Source organism: Lepisma saccharinum, chromosome 13 (assembly GCF_977018435.1).
Source record: "Lepisma saccharinum chromosome 13, izLepSacc3.1, whole genome shotgun sequence".
Taxonomy (NCBI): domain Eukaryota; kingdom Metazoa; phylum Arthropoda; class Insecta; order Zygentoma; family Lepismatidae; genus Lepisma; species Lepisma saccharinum.
Genome location: NC_139241.1, coordinates 73,988,972 through 74,008,944, shown reverse-complemented (window position 1 = coordinate 74,008,944; position 19,973 = coordinate 73,988,972). Strand labels below are relative to the sequence as shown.

The 19,973-nt window shown below is 38.5% G+C and overlaps 1 protein-coding gene across 1 annotated transcript in view; it reads left to right on the top strand.

The window, feature by feature from the left end:
* Window positions 1–19,973, top strand: part of LOC145997416 (uncharacterized) — an 81,441-nt gene that overhangs the window by 33,961 nt on the left and 27,507 nt on the right. Inside the window, exons 8-10 of the mRNA XM_083134441.1 lie at window positions 1,559–1,670; window positions 6,809–6,858; window positions 18,242–18,362. Coding sequence (XP_082990567.1) covers window positions 1,559–1,670; window positions 6,809–6,858; window positions 18,242–18,362 — 283 coding nt within the window. The remainder of the gene's footprint in view (window positions 1–1,558; window positions 1,671–6,808; window positions 6,859–18,241; window positions 18,363–19,973) is intronic.

The window sequence follows — 19,973 nt, the reverse complement described above, 5'->3', positions numbered from 1 at the left end:
ATGCGGAGGTAAGGCTGCACACATTCACGATCTCTGTAATTTTTGGAGATCATATGATCAATGCCATGCTCTGTCAGGCTTTACTCTCCAGAGTTACCCGCAGGTACTAATTTATTAGAGGCTGGGTGAACTCCAGAGCTGCTCCTAGCAGGGGCACTGCTGTAAAATTCCCCCATTACCTTTAGCCACCGGAACTCTCGCGTTCCTGTATTTTCGTTCATGGCGGTGCATTTTCAAGCGCGTGATTTTCAAAGTTGCCGTGAAGTACAAAAATAATCATAACTCAAGAACTAATTCTCGTAGATAGATGAATTTTTTTTCTTTTTTCTTAAAGACAGGGCTTTCAGCAGAGGTAAAATTTGTACATTGTGCCTACCATGAACAAAGTAGAAGACGAAAGTTGATTTTTTAAAAAAAAATTGGCATACAGCATGCCCTTGTCTTCCCCTCAATAGACCAAAGTGAATGAAAAAGTGTAGTATGTAGCGGTGGTACATTCCTACAACCGTACAAAGTTTCATTGAAATCATACTGATACCTCTTTAGTAAAAAATAATGACATAATATTAAGCGGCAGTGTTGCCAGTTTCATGACAATGTCCAGAATTTCGCCTATGGCCCTATGGATGTTATATAGACCAAAGTTAGAGGGAAGCATGGCAAAAGACCACTCTATGAGGATATGTAATGCATGTGCAGCAACTTTTAAAAAAATGAAATTATGCGGTTCGGAAATTTTGTGTAATTACTGAAAATTTCGAACTTTGGGCCTTTGCCCAGACTTCCCCCCCTGGACCTTTAATTTTCTTACTTAATTTTTTGAAGTTTTTCTTTTTACTCATTCTTACATATAAAGTTTAAATTGTTGAAAGAGATGCAGTGGTTCATTAGTTATATCCTTTTATCTTCAATTTATCCCATAGCAACAAAAGGGAAACAAAGGGCTTTTTCAAACGGTGTTTGCTAGTAATAGTAAAAATGGATGTATTGTTTTTGTGATTCGAGTATAGGATACATTTAGACGTAAACTAATGAAAAAAAAAAGACAGAACTGAAATATAGTGTATAGTTTTCAAGAAATGGCGGGTTAATAGCTGCCATGTGCTAACATGTGGACGGGCCAAATTTCGACAATCGGTCCTTTGCCCCTGCAGCTCCCCTAAATCCTTGATTGTCGGATGTTGCTTAAATTGTTGCTTTTTACTCATTCTTGCTTGTAGAATTTAAAAGTTTCAAAAAGATCCAGTAGTTTAAAAGTTACACTTTTTGAAATCTATCTCATAATTCAGGTACTCATGTTTTCCGCAAAGCTGTTTTAAGTAATTTTCTTTCTATTTCGGTAGTGAGTACCTGAATTATCTATTACAGCATCTCTCATTCCCATAGTGTGAATATCCCATAATAATATTGCAGTAACAAAGGGAAACAAATTGAAACAAAGGACTTTTTGAAATTTCAACAATATTTTCAAAAACAAACAATATTGCAGGCTTCTACTATAAAAATATTTTATATTAATTTTTTTACCAGTATTACATGAACTATATTTTTGTTACAGCTGTGAAGAAATTGCATCTGACTCTGCTTCTGATGAGAAATGTATGAAGGATGTTGGCCTTACTAAGAAGCAGACATTACGACTCATTAGAACAAGGAAGTTAGCTTCCCAAGTGAGTTTGTACAATTCATAACTGTCTGGTATTTTTCTCTTTTTTTTCTGTCCGGTAGTCACAGAATGTAAATTCGACAGTCCTCAAAATTTTGATGTTTCAAACTGGATGCACCACTGTGTTTGTCCCATCCCATTGTCATGATTGTCATTCAATGCTGATCAAAAGCTGAGTATTCTCTCCAGGTGCTGAACATTTTTGAGTAACATTAATATTTTTTTTGGAACTGATGTTGACTACAATAAATGAGAAACTCATTTTTGTACACACTAAAGGTTAACGTTAATAAAAATAATAAAAATACCACTGGTGTTCTTAGCACGTGGCGTCCACTTCTACAGAGCATTCTCTGCCATTCGCTACGAGACTCGGCAGCAAGCGGCCCGGCATCAGCGCTTGTCTTTCCCGGTGAACGGGTCCGTGACAGTCGCTAGAGTCGGCTATTAAAATTACAGTTTTCATACAGTGTACTAACCTTGACTACAGAAGGTGTTGAAAATGATGTCCCTCTGCTGCAACACATTCCTGGCATCTCCGAAGGAAATTGGCATTTACACATGCAAGTTCGTCTACTGTAATTCTCCCAATTTCTCGTACAATACTCTCTTTTAACTCACGGATGGTGTGCGGATTGTCTTTGTATACTTTATTTTTAGATTTCCCCACTTTTCTTTCCACTTTTATTCAGAACTGACCCTGTTACTCTAAACTTTTTTACGAGGTTTAATATAGTGGTCCTATGTGGAACAGAAACATCAGGAAATTTCGTTGCAAAACGTCGTCGCACTTCTCCACAATTCCTCTTTCTGAAGTAACACTCAACAAGATAAATCCTTTGTTGTAATGTCAACTTTTGTGGTGCCATATTAAGCCACAGTCTTCAACACACGGACACGACACAATACAACTTCCGAGGGAGGATTATACTGGCGTCAATATGCAACGTCAACAGAAAGGGAAAGAGAGCCAAATCAGGGAGAGCGAAAAAAACAGACTGTAGCGTGTGACTGTTGCGGACCCGTTCACCGGGAAAGACAAGCGCTGATGTCGGGCTGCTTGCTGCCGAGTCTTGTAGCGAATGTCAGGGAATGCTCTGTATATGCTGCTTCCTTGGTAATTTTTGCTGTTGATGTCTTTCATAGTACATGGGACCATGTATTATTTATGAGTAAAATTATGAAAATCATGATTGATCTGATATCATCAAGTGCTTTCTTCTTTATTTTGTGGAAAGCAATTATGACTATTTGCAACACAGAATAACTTTGATTACAACGTGCACTCTTTTTAATTTGAATTTCAAGGGGACACGAAAAGAGCTCCAATTATCCAAAATTCGAATTAACTAAAACATGCATTATTAAAGAAAATAAAAAGATGAAAACTACTCTTCTACAGTAATAACAAAAAATAAAAGAAAAATGAACACACCATTAAAATTGCCGTATTTTGTGTGTGGTCCTATAGTGCAAGCAAAGAGCAATTCCTCTCATAGTGGTAATTAAGCTACAAGTAAGTGGAAATCATGTTGAAGTAAGTACAACTGTGCTAACACACAAAATCACATATTTGTGAGTAGCTACTTGTTCTCACTTAAAGAAGTTCGTGATTTTTGTTTACTTTAGTTTGTTTATTTTTACACTTCCTTATGCCTCTCTCCACTTCTCTTAGAACTTCTATTTTTTTTTCCTCTAATATTAATCTAGCATATGCACAATGCTTCAACCTTGTGAAGCACGTACCCTGACTAAGTACCACTGACAACTGAGGGAAGATGTGGAGACTTTCATAAATCATTGACTAAAGTAAGAATCACGAACCTTCCGACCCTCTGTAAACAACCGTCTCACTTCGAGTAACGTATCACTCCGTGCCAGCTGTTCGTGAATGGTGCGGCCATCATATGCTGCTCACTCGCAACCTTTAATTTTACGTAACATGGAAAAACGTATTCGTATTTCAACTGATAATCTACACATTGAAGTATAATACATTTTCTACAAGTGATTAAATACGTGTTCTTATTCAAGAATGAACATATTTTTCTACGCCAAAAGTCCGATTTATCTGACACTGGGTTAACAGATCCCCCTTTTCCCCCTCCTCTCTCATTATGACAGCGCCAAAGTTATACAAGAGAGTGAGATGAGAGATTCGTTTCAGTAAATTCAAGCCTTTTGGTTTTATTGCTTCCTCTTCCACCAAATTATTGCCGAACATTGTTGACATGTAGAGTATTGTTTTCTCCTTTGTGCAACAAATATGCTGCCAGTTTTAGCAGAAGCTAAACAAAGATAAGCCGGGGAATAAAAAGAGATTGTTTATCTTTCTCTCTGTTTCTCGTGCACTAGAAAACAAGAAGACAATAATAAGCACATTATTTACGCACGTCTCATGCAAGTAACGTATTTTCTTACCTTGATTCAGCAGTTCCTTTTTGAACTTGAGGCATTTTCGGCGCTAGACATCATCCTGTCAGAGTACGGTCTGTCAAATTTGCTTCCCAAAAAGGAACTCAACATGGCACAAGAGGTGATTTAACGTCAACTGCTAAAATTGGGGAGATTGTCATCAATCATCACTATCAACATCTTCCCCACAGTGGACAGGACGGCTCTTTGATTGAAAGAATACGAAAGCACCTCGCATTGTATTGCGCTTATCTCAAAATCGCTGTACTTGTTTATACGAGCAACAACGTGTTCTTTTACGTGGGACTCCCAACTTGACCGGTCGTTTTCCTTTCTTTCACCACACCAAAAACACAAAGACGCAGACACACAATTACACTTGGACACCAACTTCACAGTTTGCTCAGGATAGCACTGACACAACGTCACATAAACATTAAGAACAACCTGCTTCTTGCCACTTTTCAAATGGCTGTATTTCCGAAAGACTACTCTGAAAACACGGAAGACCTTCCTGCATGCATGGAAGTTCGAAACTGGCGCTATTTTCTTGCTGTTCACGTGATCGATTGTAATTTATACAATAATCACGTATTATTATTATAAACAGAAACCTTTAATGAAAATATATTTTAAAATGTATAATCCAATGCAATTTACACGTTTTTCTTCCATTAGTGTACTTTCATAGAACGGACTACATGATGCGGAAGAAATCACAGTAAAAGGAGGAGGGGGTCATTGTTGTCAAAAGTGTTTGCGGCGATAACTTTTCATCAGGTGAAATCGATTTTGCACAATGTTTGGTTCAGAAGACAACCACTCCTTCGGAAGGAAAATGAAAGGCAGGGGGGAGTAAGAGGTAGGATTGGGGCTAAGAATAACTCATGTAGTTTTTCCAGCTGACTGTCCCTTATATTTTGAAATGAACGCTTCATTTGAGTTCACAGAGGCATTGCAGTAATGTCGTTTGCATAGTTTTTGCATGTTTGCGAGTGGAGTGAGATATTTTTTCATGTTTTGGTTGTCATGGGAGTGAAGTGAGAGGTATTTTTAACTTCTTTTTGTGTGTGTGTTGTGCGAACATAAGTTTGGCTAAAGGATTTGGAGCAGGAGGTAAACAATATACTAGATGGTTTTGACACAGATGGGGAATTGGAATGGGACGAGGAGTTTCAGGAAATTGCACATGATCGGGGTGAACATGTTAGTGACTCAAGTGAAAGTGAATCAAGCCATTCAGAGGATGAAGAACTTCTTCCAGAGACATGGCAGCGGGCAGTGTGGGGCAGTGTGTGTTGCCAACCCTTGTCGAAAATAACTCATGCACTTCATTGTGCATATTGGCAACTCTTGTCGAAAATAACTCATGCACTTCGTTTCTTTTTCATTTTTTTCTTTGGATGGCAAAAGGCATTAGGAACAAAATAAATATTGAATTACGACGGCTATTTTTTTTTTTGACCTCCGATAGGGCACGAAATAAAAACCACAGTGAATAGCAAAATGGGTTTATTGACAAATATTACGTACACGTATCATCTACTTTTCAAGTAAGCACCAAGAAGATTCAAGGCATTTATTGTATTTACTGATGCATCAACTTTCTAATACCCTCTGCAAAAAAAGGTGCTGCCTGTCTGTTGAGCCAGGTCTGCATGGTGTCCCAAAGCTCCTCATTGCTGTGGAAGCACCGTCCTCCCAACCACTTCTTCATCGCTGGAAAAAGGTGAAGTCACTCGTACCAGGTCTGGTATGTAGGGAGGGTGAACAAACACTTCCCAGTGGAATCGTCGAAGAAGGCCTTGGGTTGATGCAGCAACATGTTGTCGGGTATTGTCATGAAGCAAGAAAATACCTGAAGACAGCATGCTTCTCCATTTGTTCTGGATTGCTCTGCGTAATCTGCGCAATGTCTCACAGTATGCATTGATTGTGGTCGCCGGCTCCATAAAGTCGACCAGTAAAACACCTCGTGCTTGTCTGGAGAGTCTATTGTAGCAGACATCTCTACATGCCCGTCGTTCAGCTTCAACTGAAGCATTGGCCTTGGCAGTGGTGGTGGTAGTGGCGGGAGAAACACCAACCATGCCCTCATAAAATGTAGACATGTGGTTGCAGATAGGACATAGAATTTGTTCCTGTCTCATGTCTCAAAAGGGAGGGGCAAAATTTTGTCTTTTCTTTTTTCAATTTTCACATTTGAAGCCACGAATAATAACAAATACATACAGCTAGCAACACTTTGTCTTTTCTATGTCAAAGTAAATTTTATTCTTAGTAAAATGTTTCTTGTTTCACTAATTATCTGCCATAGGAAGGAAGCTATAATGATTTTTGGTAAACCTTACAAAAATCGTTTAAATGGCCTGGGTCATAGATAAAAAATGCGTAAGCACCATGGGACTTTAAAGGTTAATGAGTTAAAACGTGTTGAGGCTTTCATTCCAGAAATTGGTTAAAGCCGAACGTATGTCATTTGAAAGTCATTCTAACTAAACGATCAAAATTTGACATCCGTAATAGTCAGAGTGTCTCGTAGTTGAAAGTATTCGAAGTCTCAATTATATCATTTGCTTCTTAATTTTAAAATCTGTTATTCTGTATTTCACGTATTCCTTTTCTAACATGCCAACTACTTCTCCTTTTTACTATTATGTATATCTTTTAGAAGAATATAAATAACAATAGTATATACCTATTTATAATTAGTAATATATTTTGCAGGATTTAGAAAAAGATGTTTCAAGAAAGGACATGAAGTCATCAAATAGTGTGTAAGTATAATTATATGTAATTTTTGCTACTGATATTCTTTCGCATTTCTAAAGATTAAAAATACTAAATTATTTATTACTTTCGTAAAATGAGTATCTATTTTGTACACCGACAACGTTTCGGGAGCCACTGTTCCCTTCTTCAGATCCTATATCTCGGCATGGATCACTATTAACAAAATATGGTTCCTTAACCCTTAGTCCGCCGCTGTTGCAGATATGCAACAAAACAAATATGTCCGTTGTCGCTGCCATTGCAGATGTGCAACAAACAGCTTTAGATACAATTATCGAGGGTTTGCCACACTTATATTTGTATATTGAGGTTGAAACACTGACAGTTCGTTCGGGAACATGTTTTGCAATCGTGTTTACGAAAATTCCAAAATTCCTCCCCCACCCCCTTCTCGGAATATGTCACGTGTTTTGGCTCCTCAGTTGACAGACACAATAAATGATTGGTATTTACGATGCTGTTTTCCTCCAAGCTTCCAACGATGTGATTTAGCACTGATAAGGCACACATTCTTTGTGTTTGGACCTGGTGATCCAGCTTAAGTGGAGTCGGGGGAGGGGGTCCAGGAGAGGGGGGATTGGATGAGGTTTGGCAGTGTCAGCTTTCTGTCGCCTCTATGTTAGAAATGCAATGAAGCTTGACGATAGTCAGAGGCCAGAAGCGTGAGTCTATCCAGAAGTATAGACAAAACAAACTATTGCAAAGGCTCCCTCCTCTCCTCTGTTAGGAAAGACCTTCGCCATAGCCATAATCTTTCTGAGCAGTGGCTGTGAAAGACCGTATCATATAACAGCTCATCGATCTCCCTAACGCACAATCGTTTCCTTCCGGACATATTTCCACAAAGAGCCGAGTCAACAGGGTAGAAATAGATTCACAGTAGCTACACAAGATGCAAGTGCGAACGAAAAAGAAGCAAAAGTTCGGGTTTTCTCCCCAAAGTAGCTGGAGAAGAGGGGGCAGACTCCACATTTTTATGTTTTTTTCATTGAAATTCGGGGGATGCAGCCCCCGCCCGTAACCCACCCCCCCCCCCCCCCCCCCCCCCGTGGTTGGGGCATCCAAATTTTACATGGTTGCATGCACTGATGTTCTACCTGCAAAACAATAGTTATCTGAAGTAGATTGGTCCAATAGTGTCCAAGTTATAACAAAATTTTATGAATAATATTCAAATTGGCTAAAATTCGCTGTTTGAATAAAAAAACAGAGTTTTACGTTTTGCCTTATTATTCAAATTGTATTGCACCCACAAACATGAATCAAGTTTCATTCTGTTGCAGAAGGTCCATTCTTTGAAAAAAAAAAAAAGTTCCAGTTTTCTCCGCAAAGTAGCTGGAGAAGAGGGGGCAAACTCCACATTTTTATGTTTTTTTCATTGAAATTCGGGGGATGCAGCCCCCACCCGTAACCCCCTCCCCCCTGCGGTTGGGGCATCCAAATTTTACATGGTTGCATTCACTGATGTTCTACCTGCAAAACAAAAGTTATCCGAAGTAGATTGGTCCCATAGTGCCAGAGTTATTACGTTTTTTCTCAATTATATATACGAATTGAAATTTCACGCTCAAAGCCTCGGCGACACTGGGCTTACTTTCGTCAGACTGCACGGCGTACTAAGGGTTAAAGAGTGTAAGAGGTTGGGGGTGGTGACGAAATTTCTCAAATGGGGGTTTCAACCTTTAAGCATTAAGGGGCATGATCAAAAAAAGAAATATCAGATGGGAATGTTAGGTAACTGCATAAGAGAAGCGTAGGCAAAGTGAATACACTTAACAATGAATGTTTAAAGCTACATTTAGAGCTAAGCTCTATTATGGAGGGGGGTGACATCATAAATATGTTAAAGCAGCTAAGAATGAACATAGAATAAAAATTCAGAACAAATTGGCTAGGATAAGGGGAAATGTGAATGAGGGCAACAGAACAAAGGAAGACTGGGGGGGGGGGAGGAAAATGAAAGGAAGGATATTGTGCTTAACTTGACAAAGATTGAATGACCCTCTGATTTGAATATAATTATGGGAAAAGATAAAAAAATTTGCAATTGGGAGGGGTGAAATTAAAAAAGAAGAATTTAGCATTGCACCGGAAGGGATAGGGACCATCTTGGATGAGAAAGATGATAAAAGGGAAGTCAAGAAGAAGATACATGATATTATCGAACAACAAATTAGGAAGGAAAATATAAAGGGTTATGATAAAGGAGATGAAAAAGAAAGGAATAAGTGGTTTAAAAAGAAGTTAGATAACGTAAAGAAATGGGTCAAAGAAAATGACGTATTTCTAATACGGTCCGACAAAGAGAACAAAATGGTTGTCATAGACAAAGGGGATTACAAAAGAAAATTGGAAGAATGTTTCTTAAGTAACGACCTCAAAGAGGTAGACAAGGATCCGATCAATAAAATAAGAAGGGAAACAAGAAGAGAAATTGAAAATAGTATCACGTTAAGTAGGATAGAGAAAAAAAGACTAATCGATGACTGTAAAAAGGGGATCATCCCAGTGGCTTTTCGAATACCAAAAATGCATAAAGAAGGGACTCCGTTAAGGCCGATCATACCCATGTATATGCACCTGGGGTACAAGTTGGCAAAAACTCTGGTTGCGAAAATCAAAGAAGTCAGGGATAACACGGAATAGTGTTAAAAATTCATGGAATGTAAAGAGGGACATCCCCACCTAGTGGTTGCAGGACCTTGGAGTTGGTGGTGGGGCTTGCGTGCTCTGATGATTCACTAGGCTATACCGGCGGTAGCATAGCTACTGGCAGGGTCTCCCATGCCGGGCAGGCTAGTGAAGAGGAGCCAGACTAAGAAGCAACCTATCGGTCAACGGCTCCAAAGGCGGAAGAAGATGGACGATCATCTCAACGGCGGAGGAGGCGGATGAACCAAGAGGAGTAACACCTCTTTAAAAAACCATGGTTCAGCTGGCTCCGGCTGATAGTACCATGTAAGGGCCCCTTGCCAGGGTTACGGCGAAGTCCTCAACGGCAGATGCGGCAGAGAAGGAATCCTTCGGTACGGCGCAAACGGCGGAAGAGGCAACCCATTCTCTTGGGAGTAATAAAGAGAAAACCACTGCCTTGTGGTGAAGAGGGATCTTCAAAGGTTAAGGGAGAAAACCCCTACAGAAAATCGTCCTGCTTGGAGGTCCAGGTAGCAGCCCTACCACCAAGATCGGGTGCTGTGGGTTAATAACCCGCACACCTTAAACTCCACTATTAAAGAAACATCCACGAAGAATAGCCGGACTGACTCTAAGATGACGACTTTTGGCATGAAAGGGAAAACGAGAATTGGGTGTTGGAATGTGAGAACTTTAAGAGAGAGTGGTAGACTTCAGCAAGCAGTAGCCCAAATGCAGGCCTACAGGTTGGACATATTGGGGATCAGTGAGACAAGATGGAAAGGATTTGGAGAGATGAGAACTAAAGATGGATTTACATTCCTATATTCAGGAAGAGAAGAGGAGGAACAACATCGGGATGGTGTAGGTATTCTCTTGAGTAAGATAGCAAAGAAAAGTTTATTGGAATGGAACCCTGTTTCTGAAAGAATTATAACTGCGAAGTTCAAAGCAAAGGTGAGAAACATTAAAATAGTACAATGCTATGCCCCAACAGAAGTTTCAGACATAACAGAAAAAATGGAATTTTATTCAAAATTGCACCAAGTACTAGTACATAATAAGAAAGACATATGCATCTTGATGGGAGATATAAATGCAAAAATTGGATCAGATAATGAAGGAATAGAGCATATTATGGGTAGACATGGACTGGGGGAAATGAATGAAAATGGCCAGTTATTTGTTGATCTTTGTGCAGAAAATGACCTGATCATAGGTGGAACTGTTTTTCCCCACAAAGATATCCATAAAGTGACATGGGTATCACCTGATCATGTGACAGAAAATCAAATTGACCATGTTTGCATTACCCGTAAATGGAGAAGATCCCTTCTAGATGTAAGAAATAAAAGAGGAGCCGATATTGGTAGTGATCACCACTTGGTAATTGCAGTCTTTAAAGTTTGGATAATGGCAGCATGTAAAAAGTTTTCAAAAATGGGAAAGAAATTTGATTTGAAAAAGTTAAATGATAAAGATACAAGAAATAGATTTGTATTGGAACTTAGGAACAGGTTTGAAGGTTTACAAATGGAGCAAGATGAAGATATAGAAGAAAGAGAAGAGGATACAATAGAGAGAAAGTGGAAGAAGACCAAGAATAATTTGATAGAAATAAGTGAAAACATTTTAGGATATAGGGAAAGTAATCAGAAAGACTGGATGTCAACAAACACATGGGATAAAATTAAAGCTAGAAAAATGAAGAAGGAAGAATTAAACACTGCAAAAACAAGAACCCAAAAGAGTTCGCTACAAAGACAATGTAAAGAGCTTGATAGAAAAGTGAAGAAGAGTGCTCGAAATGATAAACGCAATTGGATAGAACAGCAAGCAAGAGTAGCAGAGGAAGCAGCAAGTAAGGGTGATTTAAAACAACTTTGTTAAACAACACGCTTACTATCAAAGCGACATTTTAAGAAAAATATACCAGTCAAGGATAAGAATGGCAGGCTGTTAACGGATAAACAAGAACAAATGAAGAGATGGAAAGAACACTTTGAAGAGGTATTAAATAGGAACATCAGAGAAAATGACAGAACGAGAGAAATAGAGAGTGAGGCTGAAGAAACTGAAGAAAATGAAGAGCGTACAGAGATGAGAATTTCAGACCTTCCTCCTTCAATTCAGGAAATCAAACTAGCACTTAATCAACAAAAGAATGGGAAAGCAGCTGGAATAGACCAAATTCCACCAGAGATTTTGAAGGTAAATGTGAACTTGATGGCAGAAATATTATATGAAGTGTTTACGGCAATTTGGGAAAAAGAGAAAATGCCAGAAGATTGGAAAAGAGGTCTTATAATAAAAATTCCAAAAAAAGGCGATATGACAAATTGTAATAACTGGAGAGGAATCACGCTGTTATCGGTCCCAAGTAAAATACTAACTAGGGTTATATTAAATCGCATTCAAGATAAAGTAGAAGCCAAGATTAGGAGAGAGCAAGCAGGATTTCATTCTAGTAGATCCTGCACAGATCAAATCTGTACATTAAGGATTATCATTGAGCAATGCATAGAATGGAATACTAGATTGTATACCATCTTTGTAGATTTTGAGAAAGCCTTTGGTTCTATAACAAGGGAAAAAATGTGGCAAATATTACAGAAGTTTGGAATACCACTTAAGATAATAAGGATAATTCAGGAGTCATATCGACAATACAAGAGTCAAGTTATTCATGAAGGAGATGTTACAGAACCCTTCGAGACTGAATCTGGAGTGAGGCAGGGATGCATTCTGTTGCCTCTTATTTTTCTTCTCGTAATAGATACAGTAATGAGGGAAACCGTAAAGGGAAAAAGAAGAGGAATGCAATGGGGCCTTATGGATAGATTAGAAGATCTAGATTTTGCCGATGATGTGTGTCTGTTGTCAGAATCTTATAGAGATGCAAAAACTAAATTGGAAGATTGGTTGTAGAAGCTAAAAAATTCGGACTGACATTAAATAAATCAAAGACTAAAACAATGCGAATAAATGCAAGAATCCAAGATTACATTCAATTAGAAAATGAAATATTAGAAGATGTAGACAATTTTACTTACTTAGGAAGTGTAGTTGCAACAAATGGAGGAGCAGAACATGATGTAAAACAACGCATCAAGAAAGCAAATGGGGCCTTTGTACAACTCTGCCCAATATGGAAAAGTAGGATTATAACTACAGAAACAAAGTTAAAGATTTTTAGAAGCAATGTTAAATCAGTATTGCTGTATGGAGCACAATCCTGGAAAGTCACAACTGAAATCACAAATAGACTACAAGTTTTCATTAACAGATGTCTCAGGAGAATATTAAATGTACATTGGCCAGAAGTAATCACAAATCAAGAACTTTGGATACGAGCATCAGAAGACCAGATTAAAAACCAAATTAAAAGAAGAAAATGGAACTGGATAGGACACACACTAAGGAAAGCAGACAACACAATTGAAAAGCAAGCACTTTACTGGAACCCTCAAGGTGCTAGAAAAAGGGGAAGACCCAAAAACTCATGGAGACGTACTGTTGAAGAAGAAGGAAAACAACAGGGGAAAAGTTGGAAAGAAATGAAGAAGATCGCATGCAATAGAGTGAGATGGAGACACTTCGTGGATGCCCTATGTTCAAATAGGAACAAAAGGAATTAAGTAAGTCAAAGAGAGACATAGAAGGATTGGAAATTAATAGTACAGATATGATATCGAGTTTTGACGTTATCAACTTGTACCCCAGCGTACCAAGGGAAAAGGCCGCTGATGGTTTACAGAGATGGCTGATGGGGAATGGAATTGATGTGGTAACCGCATGGGAGTATGTAAGATGGTTAACACATTCGGGTCTGGCCTCATAATACAGCATTTTTACCTCTGGACTGCGGTTTTTCGTTGCTTTTCAAAAAATCATAGAAAAAACATTTTTAATTTGTTTTTATCTACCACACATTTCTTAAATCTACAAAACTTCCTCTTTTCAATGAACAAAAATTTGTTAAATTTTATTTTCATTATCAGACATTTTTGAATATTTTTTTTCAGCAATGTTTTGTGAAGAAAAAAAAAGTACAACATTGTAACAAATGTTAATATAGAGATATTTTAAGTTCGTAATCTGGAAATTTCAATAATTAACTACATAAACTATCAATACATCTTTTGAATCTTGCATAAGAATACTTCTTATGTGCACATAACAAAAAATAATTACAAAAATAATTACAAATTACAGGTAATTAGCTTTTGTATGAAAAAGTGGCTGCAGGACAGGACCAGACGATGTATCAGTTGGTTCTGCGTCATCTGTAAAAATTAAACAAATAAATAAATAAACTAAATAAATCAAATAAATTTTGATTTGACATACACTATCCAAAATAATAAATGGAAAAACTAAAAATACATCAGTGCATGTAGGAGAATCAAGCAAGAGGCAAGATGAATAGACCCAAAAAAATTACCTCTTCTAACTTCATTCATAAAATACTAGAGTTTGCAACACTCTTTATATTGTCAACAATTAATTATTACGAATATAACCTACCTTCCAAATCTTCAAATTCATCTGCATCATCAAAATCGTCGCTAACTTCAAACTCTGAGGCGGAATTTCCACTATGCAGTCTGGATCTAACGACGCCATTCTAAACAATGCAATGTACATCAACCCGAACACAAACAGTCCCAGGTGCGAGATAAAAATAGCACATGAGTCACCTAGCGGTCGGAATTTCAACAGAGCAGCTTGAATGAACAAGCACATGAGACGAAGTACGAACATAGCCCGTAGTTAATCGGCGAAGCGATTCCATACTGCAGGATGGGCTATGCCCGTCGTTCGTCCACATTGACTTTAAATGCCCTGCGGGCTATGCCCGTCGTGAGACCCCAATGTGTTAACATATGTACGGAGTACAATTACTTTTGCTGTAACGGAAAAATCTTTGTCCAAAAAGAGGGATTAGCTATGGGGAAATCCCGTTTCAGGGATAGTATCAAGTATATTCCTTCACTTTATTGAGAGTACAGCCTTGAGCTTAATAGGAAATGAGGTTAAATTCTATGGGAGATATGTCGACGATATTCTGGTTATCGGAAAGAAGGAAAGATTAGAAAGTTTATTCATTGCATTAGGGGAACAAGAAGAAAGAATTAAATTCACAGAAGAAGAAATGAAAGATAATAAGATAAGTTTCTAAGATCTTGAGATTGCAAAACAGACAAGAAAATTAGGATGGGTGTATATCATAAGCCTTTGTCAATAGAAATGTATATCAACAGGGAATCCGTTCACGCAAATAGGACTAAGTATAATGTTTTCGTTTTTTTTTAAATTTCTTTGTGCGTGCAATAAGATTATGTAACTTTAAGGAGAATTTAAGGAAAGCTATTGAATGGATAATGATTGTAGGTAGAAAGAATGGCTACAAGGAGACTGAAATGAGGAAGAATTTAAGCAGGGCACGAAAGATATGCGAGAAAGATGATAGCAACAAGAGAACGGACAAGGATGTAAAGGAAGGGATAGAAAACAAAAGGGAAGAGGAAGAGAAAATTAGTTACGTAGGAATCCCATATTTTAGAGAAGTGTCAGAGAACGTGGAAAAAATAGTAAAGGAGTACGGAATCAAATGTGGGATGAAAGCGCCTAGAACCTTGGAGAAATATTTTACGAATTACAAAAGGGGGGGAATGGAAAAAGAAGATAATAAAGAAGGGAAGAAAGGGGTGTATAAGATTAAATGCCAATGCAATAAAGAGTTGTACATATACAGGGTGAACAAAACTTCAGGAGGTGATTCCTGACAGGTAATGGAACAAAAAAGTTCATATCAACATATGTCCGGAAATGGACGGTGAGTCTGGAATAAAGCAATTAGTACCGGTATACAGTACATGGCATGACTTTCATCCATGTTACAACAGGTGTTGAAAGTGGCCTCCATGGGATACAATCCAAGCATTCACACATCGCACATGGATTGCCTCACTTGTTCGAATGTTCCAGCCTGTACCCGAATAGCATCACAGGCTACACGGACACGCTGTTCAAGGGTCTGCACTCCAGGAACTGGCTCAGCATACACAACACCTTTCAGATACCCCCCACAAGTAAAAATCAAGGGGGTTTAAATCTGGTGATGGAGCGGGCCATGCCACAGGGTCTCCTCGTCCGATCCATCTTCTGGGAAAGATGTTGAGGTATTGATGAACAATAATGTGAAAGTGGGCTGGTGCTCCATCCTGTTGTATTGCCAAAGGCACATTCTGAAGCAAAAGAGGCAGTGTTCTGCAGGAATTCCAGATCTGTCTGTCCGTTAAGGCGTTGTGGAAGAACAAATCCCAATAGGGTGGTGGCCTGTTGAAAAAACCAGCGACAAAACCGTTCCCTTGGAGGAAAATCCAATGGTGATAATCCCTGCACAGGTTGCAGGTGATAGGGATAGTAGCGGTTTTCATGCAGGATACACAACACCGTCGTTTGGCTTACACCATGCTGGCAGGCCACTTGCCTGGAGCTTGTGCTGGGTTCTCAATATTGTGTTCGCACATGCTGCGGCCGCCCTCCATGTTCGCCTGTATGAATGGACCCATGCTCACACAAATGCCCATAAATGGCTGCAAAGGTTTTGTGGTTTGGGTGGTGCTGTCTGTCCGGGTATGGGGCTCTATAAATCCGTGCGGCCTCTCGACCGTTTCCATCTGCTTGACCGTATATGAAGACCATCTCGGCTTGTTCCTGGTATGAATAACGGACCATGGTGCTTTGACGTAGCTCCAATTACACAATCTGCAACACAAAAGGCACACTGTGAGTGTTGTTATGAGAGGATGATGTTGTTCTTCAGTGCCATCTACCTTGGCAAATATGCGTTTCCGGACATATGTTGATATGAACTTTTTTGTTCCTTTACCTGCCAGGAATCACCTCCTGAAATTTGTCCCTATAGTTTCTGTTCACCCTGTATAGGATAAACAGGTAGAAGCATGAGCATACGTTGGAAGGAACATGATAAAGATATAAGGGAGGGGGTTCCACGTACCGGACTACCAGAGCACATTATAGATGAAGGACACCAAATAGAAGCACGAGAAATAATAAGGGAAGAGGAAAAATTGCTTAGGAGGAACGTCTATGAGGCCACGTACATTTGTAAAAATAGAGAGACTAAGCTTAACAGAGAAGATGGTAATATTGATGAACTATGGATTGATATGCTCAAAAAATGGGAGAAACGGGAATACGAGAAAATTAGATTCCAGATCACCTCGGACGTAATACGCGAAGCCCAAGTTATTCGCGATTTTGATCTTGAAATGACGTAACGAGGAGGAGAAATGTAGGGGCAAAGTAGGGGAGGGGAGAGTTGACATGCCCGCAACCTCACGCATAATATAAGGAAAGCACAGGCAGACCGCATGGGAATAGTGAAATAAGAGGGCATCTTTTTTTTTTTTTTTTTAAAAAAGTTTTAACTTCCACTGGTTTTTTAGCGGAAGGTTTTATAGTGATTATTTTAACAAATAACAGTGAGCATGGGTTCAGCAAAGGTTTTAGCCTTTTCCAAATATTTTACCTTTACCATATTGTACCAATTCCTTTTCCTGACGAGTGTATGAATTGTCGAGTCTATGGCAATTTTTTGATAGCAGTGATATAGGACCTGAAGAAGGGAACAGTGGTTGCCGAAACTTTGTCGGTGTACAAAATATATACTCATTTTACGTAAGTAATAAATAATTTAGTATTTTTAATCTTTAGAAATACGAAAGAATATATATAAAAGTGAGTAAGTCGCACAAACCTGAAGTATGGATGAAATTCTAAAGATTGTAACTGATAAATTTTTCTGTTAATACGTGGGCGAATCAAAAAGTAAGTTACACCCGAGCCGTGTTCCTGTTCTAAAAGAGATAAAATAATCACGTTTGGTGGCAACACTGTCTGGAATGTATTCTCCCCATACCCAAAGCAGCCATGCTGCAGCTGCTTTAATATGAGAGTAGTCACCGTATGAGTATGGCGCATCGTATTGAGGTGGCGTCCAAAATTAAGGTGCGCTCTGTTCTCCGACTGTTGTGGACATGAAGGCATAATCAGAGTGAAATCCATCGCCAAATTGTCGAGGTGTATGGTGAGAATGCAATGTCACACCCCATGATCAGGAAATGGTGCCAGATGTTCGAAGAGGAAAGAACAAACGTGAAAGATGAACAGTGTGGTGGGCAGCCTGCAACTGTGAACACTATCGAGAAAATGGAGTGTGTGAATGCAATCATCCTTGCACCTGCCACGTGAAAATTAAAAGAGATTGCAGTTGAACTGAACATATCCTACGATAGTGTGTCTATGCTGGTTTATCACCAGTTGGGTGTATCGTAAACTGTGCTCTCGCTGGGTGCTGCAATTGTTAACGGATGAGCACAAAAGTAAACTCAATTGAAATTGGACGGAATTTTTACACGCAAGAAATAAAAAAATGGTCACACTATTCAAAAGTGCTTGAAATACTTTGGTGACTATGTTGAAAAAAAGTTAAATGTTCATACATTTTTGTACAAAAATTATTTTCTTCCTAATGTGTTTTGTTTGTTATATACAGGGGGGATGTAACTTACTTTTTGATTTACCCTAGTGAAACTATTTTTTTTGTATAGTTCAAAGTTTATGTATATATTATATGTGATTCACAACATTTTTCATTCCCTGCAATATTAATATTTTTTTTTTTTTTGTGTTTTCTTTCAGTGTAGGAAGTTCCTTGACAAAAGTATTGACAACCAGAAAATCCACTTCTAAAGTTTATGAGAGGAAGAGATTGAACCTGTCAAATCAGGATTCCTCGTCTGTTGACAATGAATTAAATCAGGTGATTTTTTTTCTGAAATTATACTTATGTGTTATTGTTTTCTGACTCCTAGCTTTTGTAAGAAGGGTGTCTACCAACCAGGAATTTGCTGAATTCTGGAAAGTCTACATGAACGTGAAAAATTACCATATTTTAATCAAAATGCAGTTTTTTTTGTTTTTTTTTGGGGGGGGGGTCCCTTTTTTTGAGTTGTTTACCTCTAGCTTAATTGAAGGTTTATATTATTAAGTGGAGACAGTGCATGTGGGGTGTTGGGCAGTCAATTTATTTTAGGATGGGGGACAGCTTTGCCCAGTCCAGTTTTGCCCCAGTTGAAACCACCTCTAAAAACATTAACAACAAAATATCACATGTAGTTAGGAATTTTCAGTTCAAGTTTGGCAGGATTCTGGATTTTCTGGTTCATCTTGACTCCCACAGAAACACATACATAACTACTACCACGATGCAACTTACACAAAAGCTCTTGGACAGCTGACTCATACCAGGCTACCTTGGATGCTGGCTGCGTGTCCTCCAGCTGACACAGTATCCTTTGTAAATGGACTGTTGCAGAAGCGTATGACAAGAGTATACACAAACTTGTCTTCTGGACGTCTTTCTGGACATGACTCGTATGTAATTTTAGCCTGATGTTTATTTTCCAGGGTACCCATCTGAGATGAGTATGGCCTCTTTCTGGCCTCAGCGGTCATGTGGTTAGTGAATTAAACTGTAAATACAATAATGAAAGGGTAACTCGGAAAGTTTTACCTGGCAATGCTGTTCTCCCCACATTCGTGCCTTGGATATTGAGACTCGCATGGAAACTATTCAAGAAAAAGCAGTGTGTGTACTTTGGGTTTGTACGAAACTCAGTAGGGAGAAGCTCCATCTTTCGATATTTCAACCCAATGTTGATTCAAGAAATTTCAAGGGAGTGACAGTGTTCATCATTGTTGGATCAAAACTAGGGAGTGTGTTCTAGAGTTATTTTTCATTCCACAGCGTCGATCTAATATGTAATAAATAGGAACAGCTTTATACCATGTTTACGTGGGTATGATACACACCCTGGGTTTTTTATGGGGAAAAGCGACTAACAATTATATCTCATATATAATGCACAGTACAATTCAGGTTCAAGAAATGGCTTTCTTAGTTATATGTCTTAAAGATGCTGCTATGCCAATCAAGGGACCAGCAAGTGTGTCTAACATAACTTGTAGGGCCTATATGTTAGCCACATTGATGTGGTTACATAAGTCACAGCTTTACTTGGTGCTTTGGAGCAATATTTCCAAATATAGTTTGAGGTCATTTATTGGTTATATTTAGGCTCTAACTTCGGTGTAAGAATTTTACTCGTTCCTTTACTTTTTTCTAAAAAGAAAAATCTTGAAAATATTTTTTTTCTGTGACTAACGTAACATCTATACTTGGCACATTCAGGACCCTCAAGCTAACAGTTAGCAGCACAAGATTTCTTCCATTAAGGCATTTCCACACTCCATATATGTCATATTATTTGACCAGTAATACATTTTAATTGTTCGTTTCTTTTTCCGTATCTTTTCTTTCATACAAAGTATCATAACAATCAGGACTTCATTTTGTGATGAGCTTATTTCA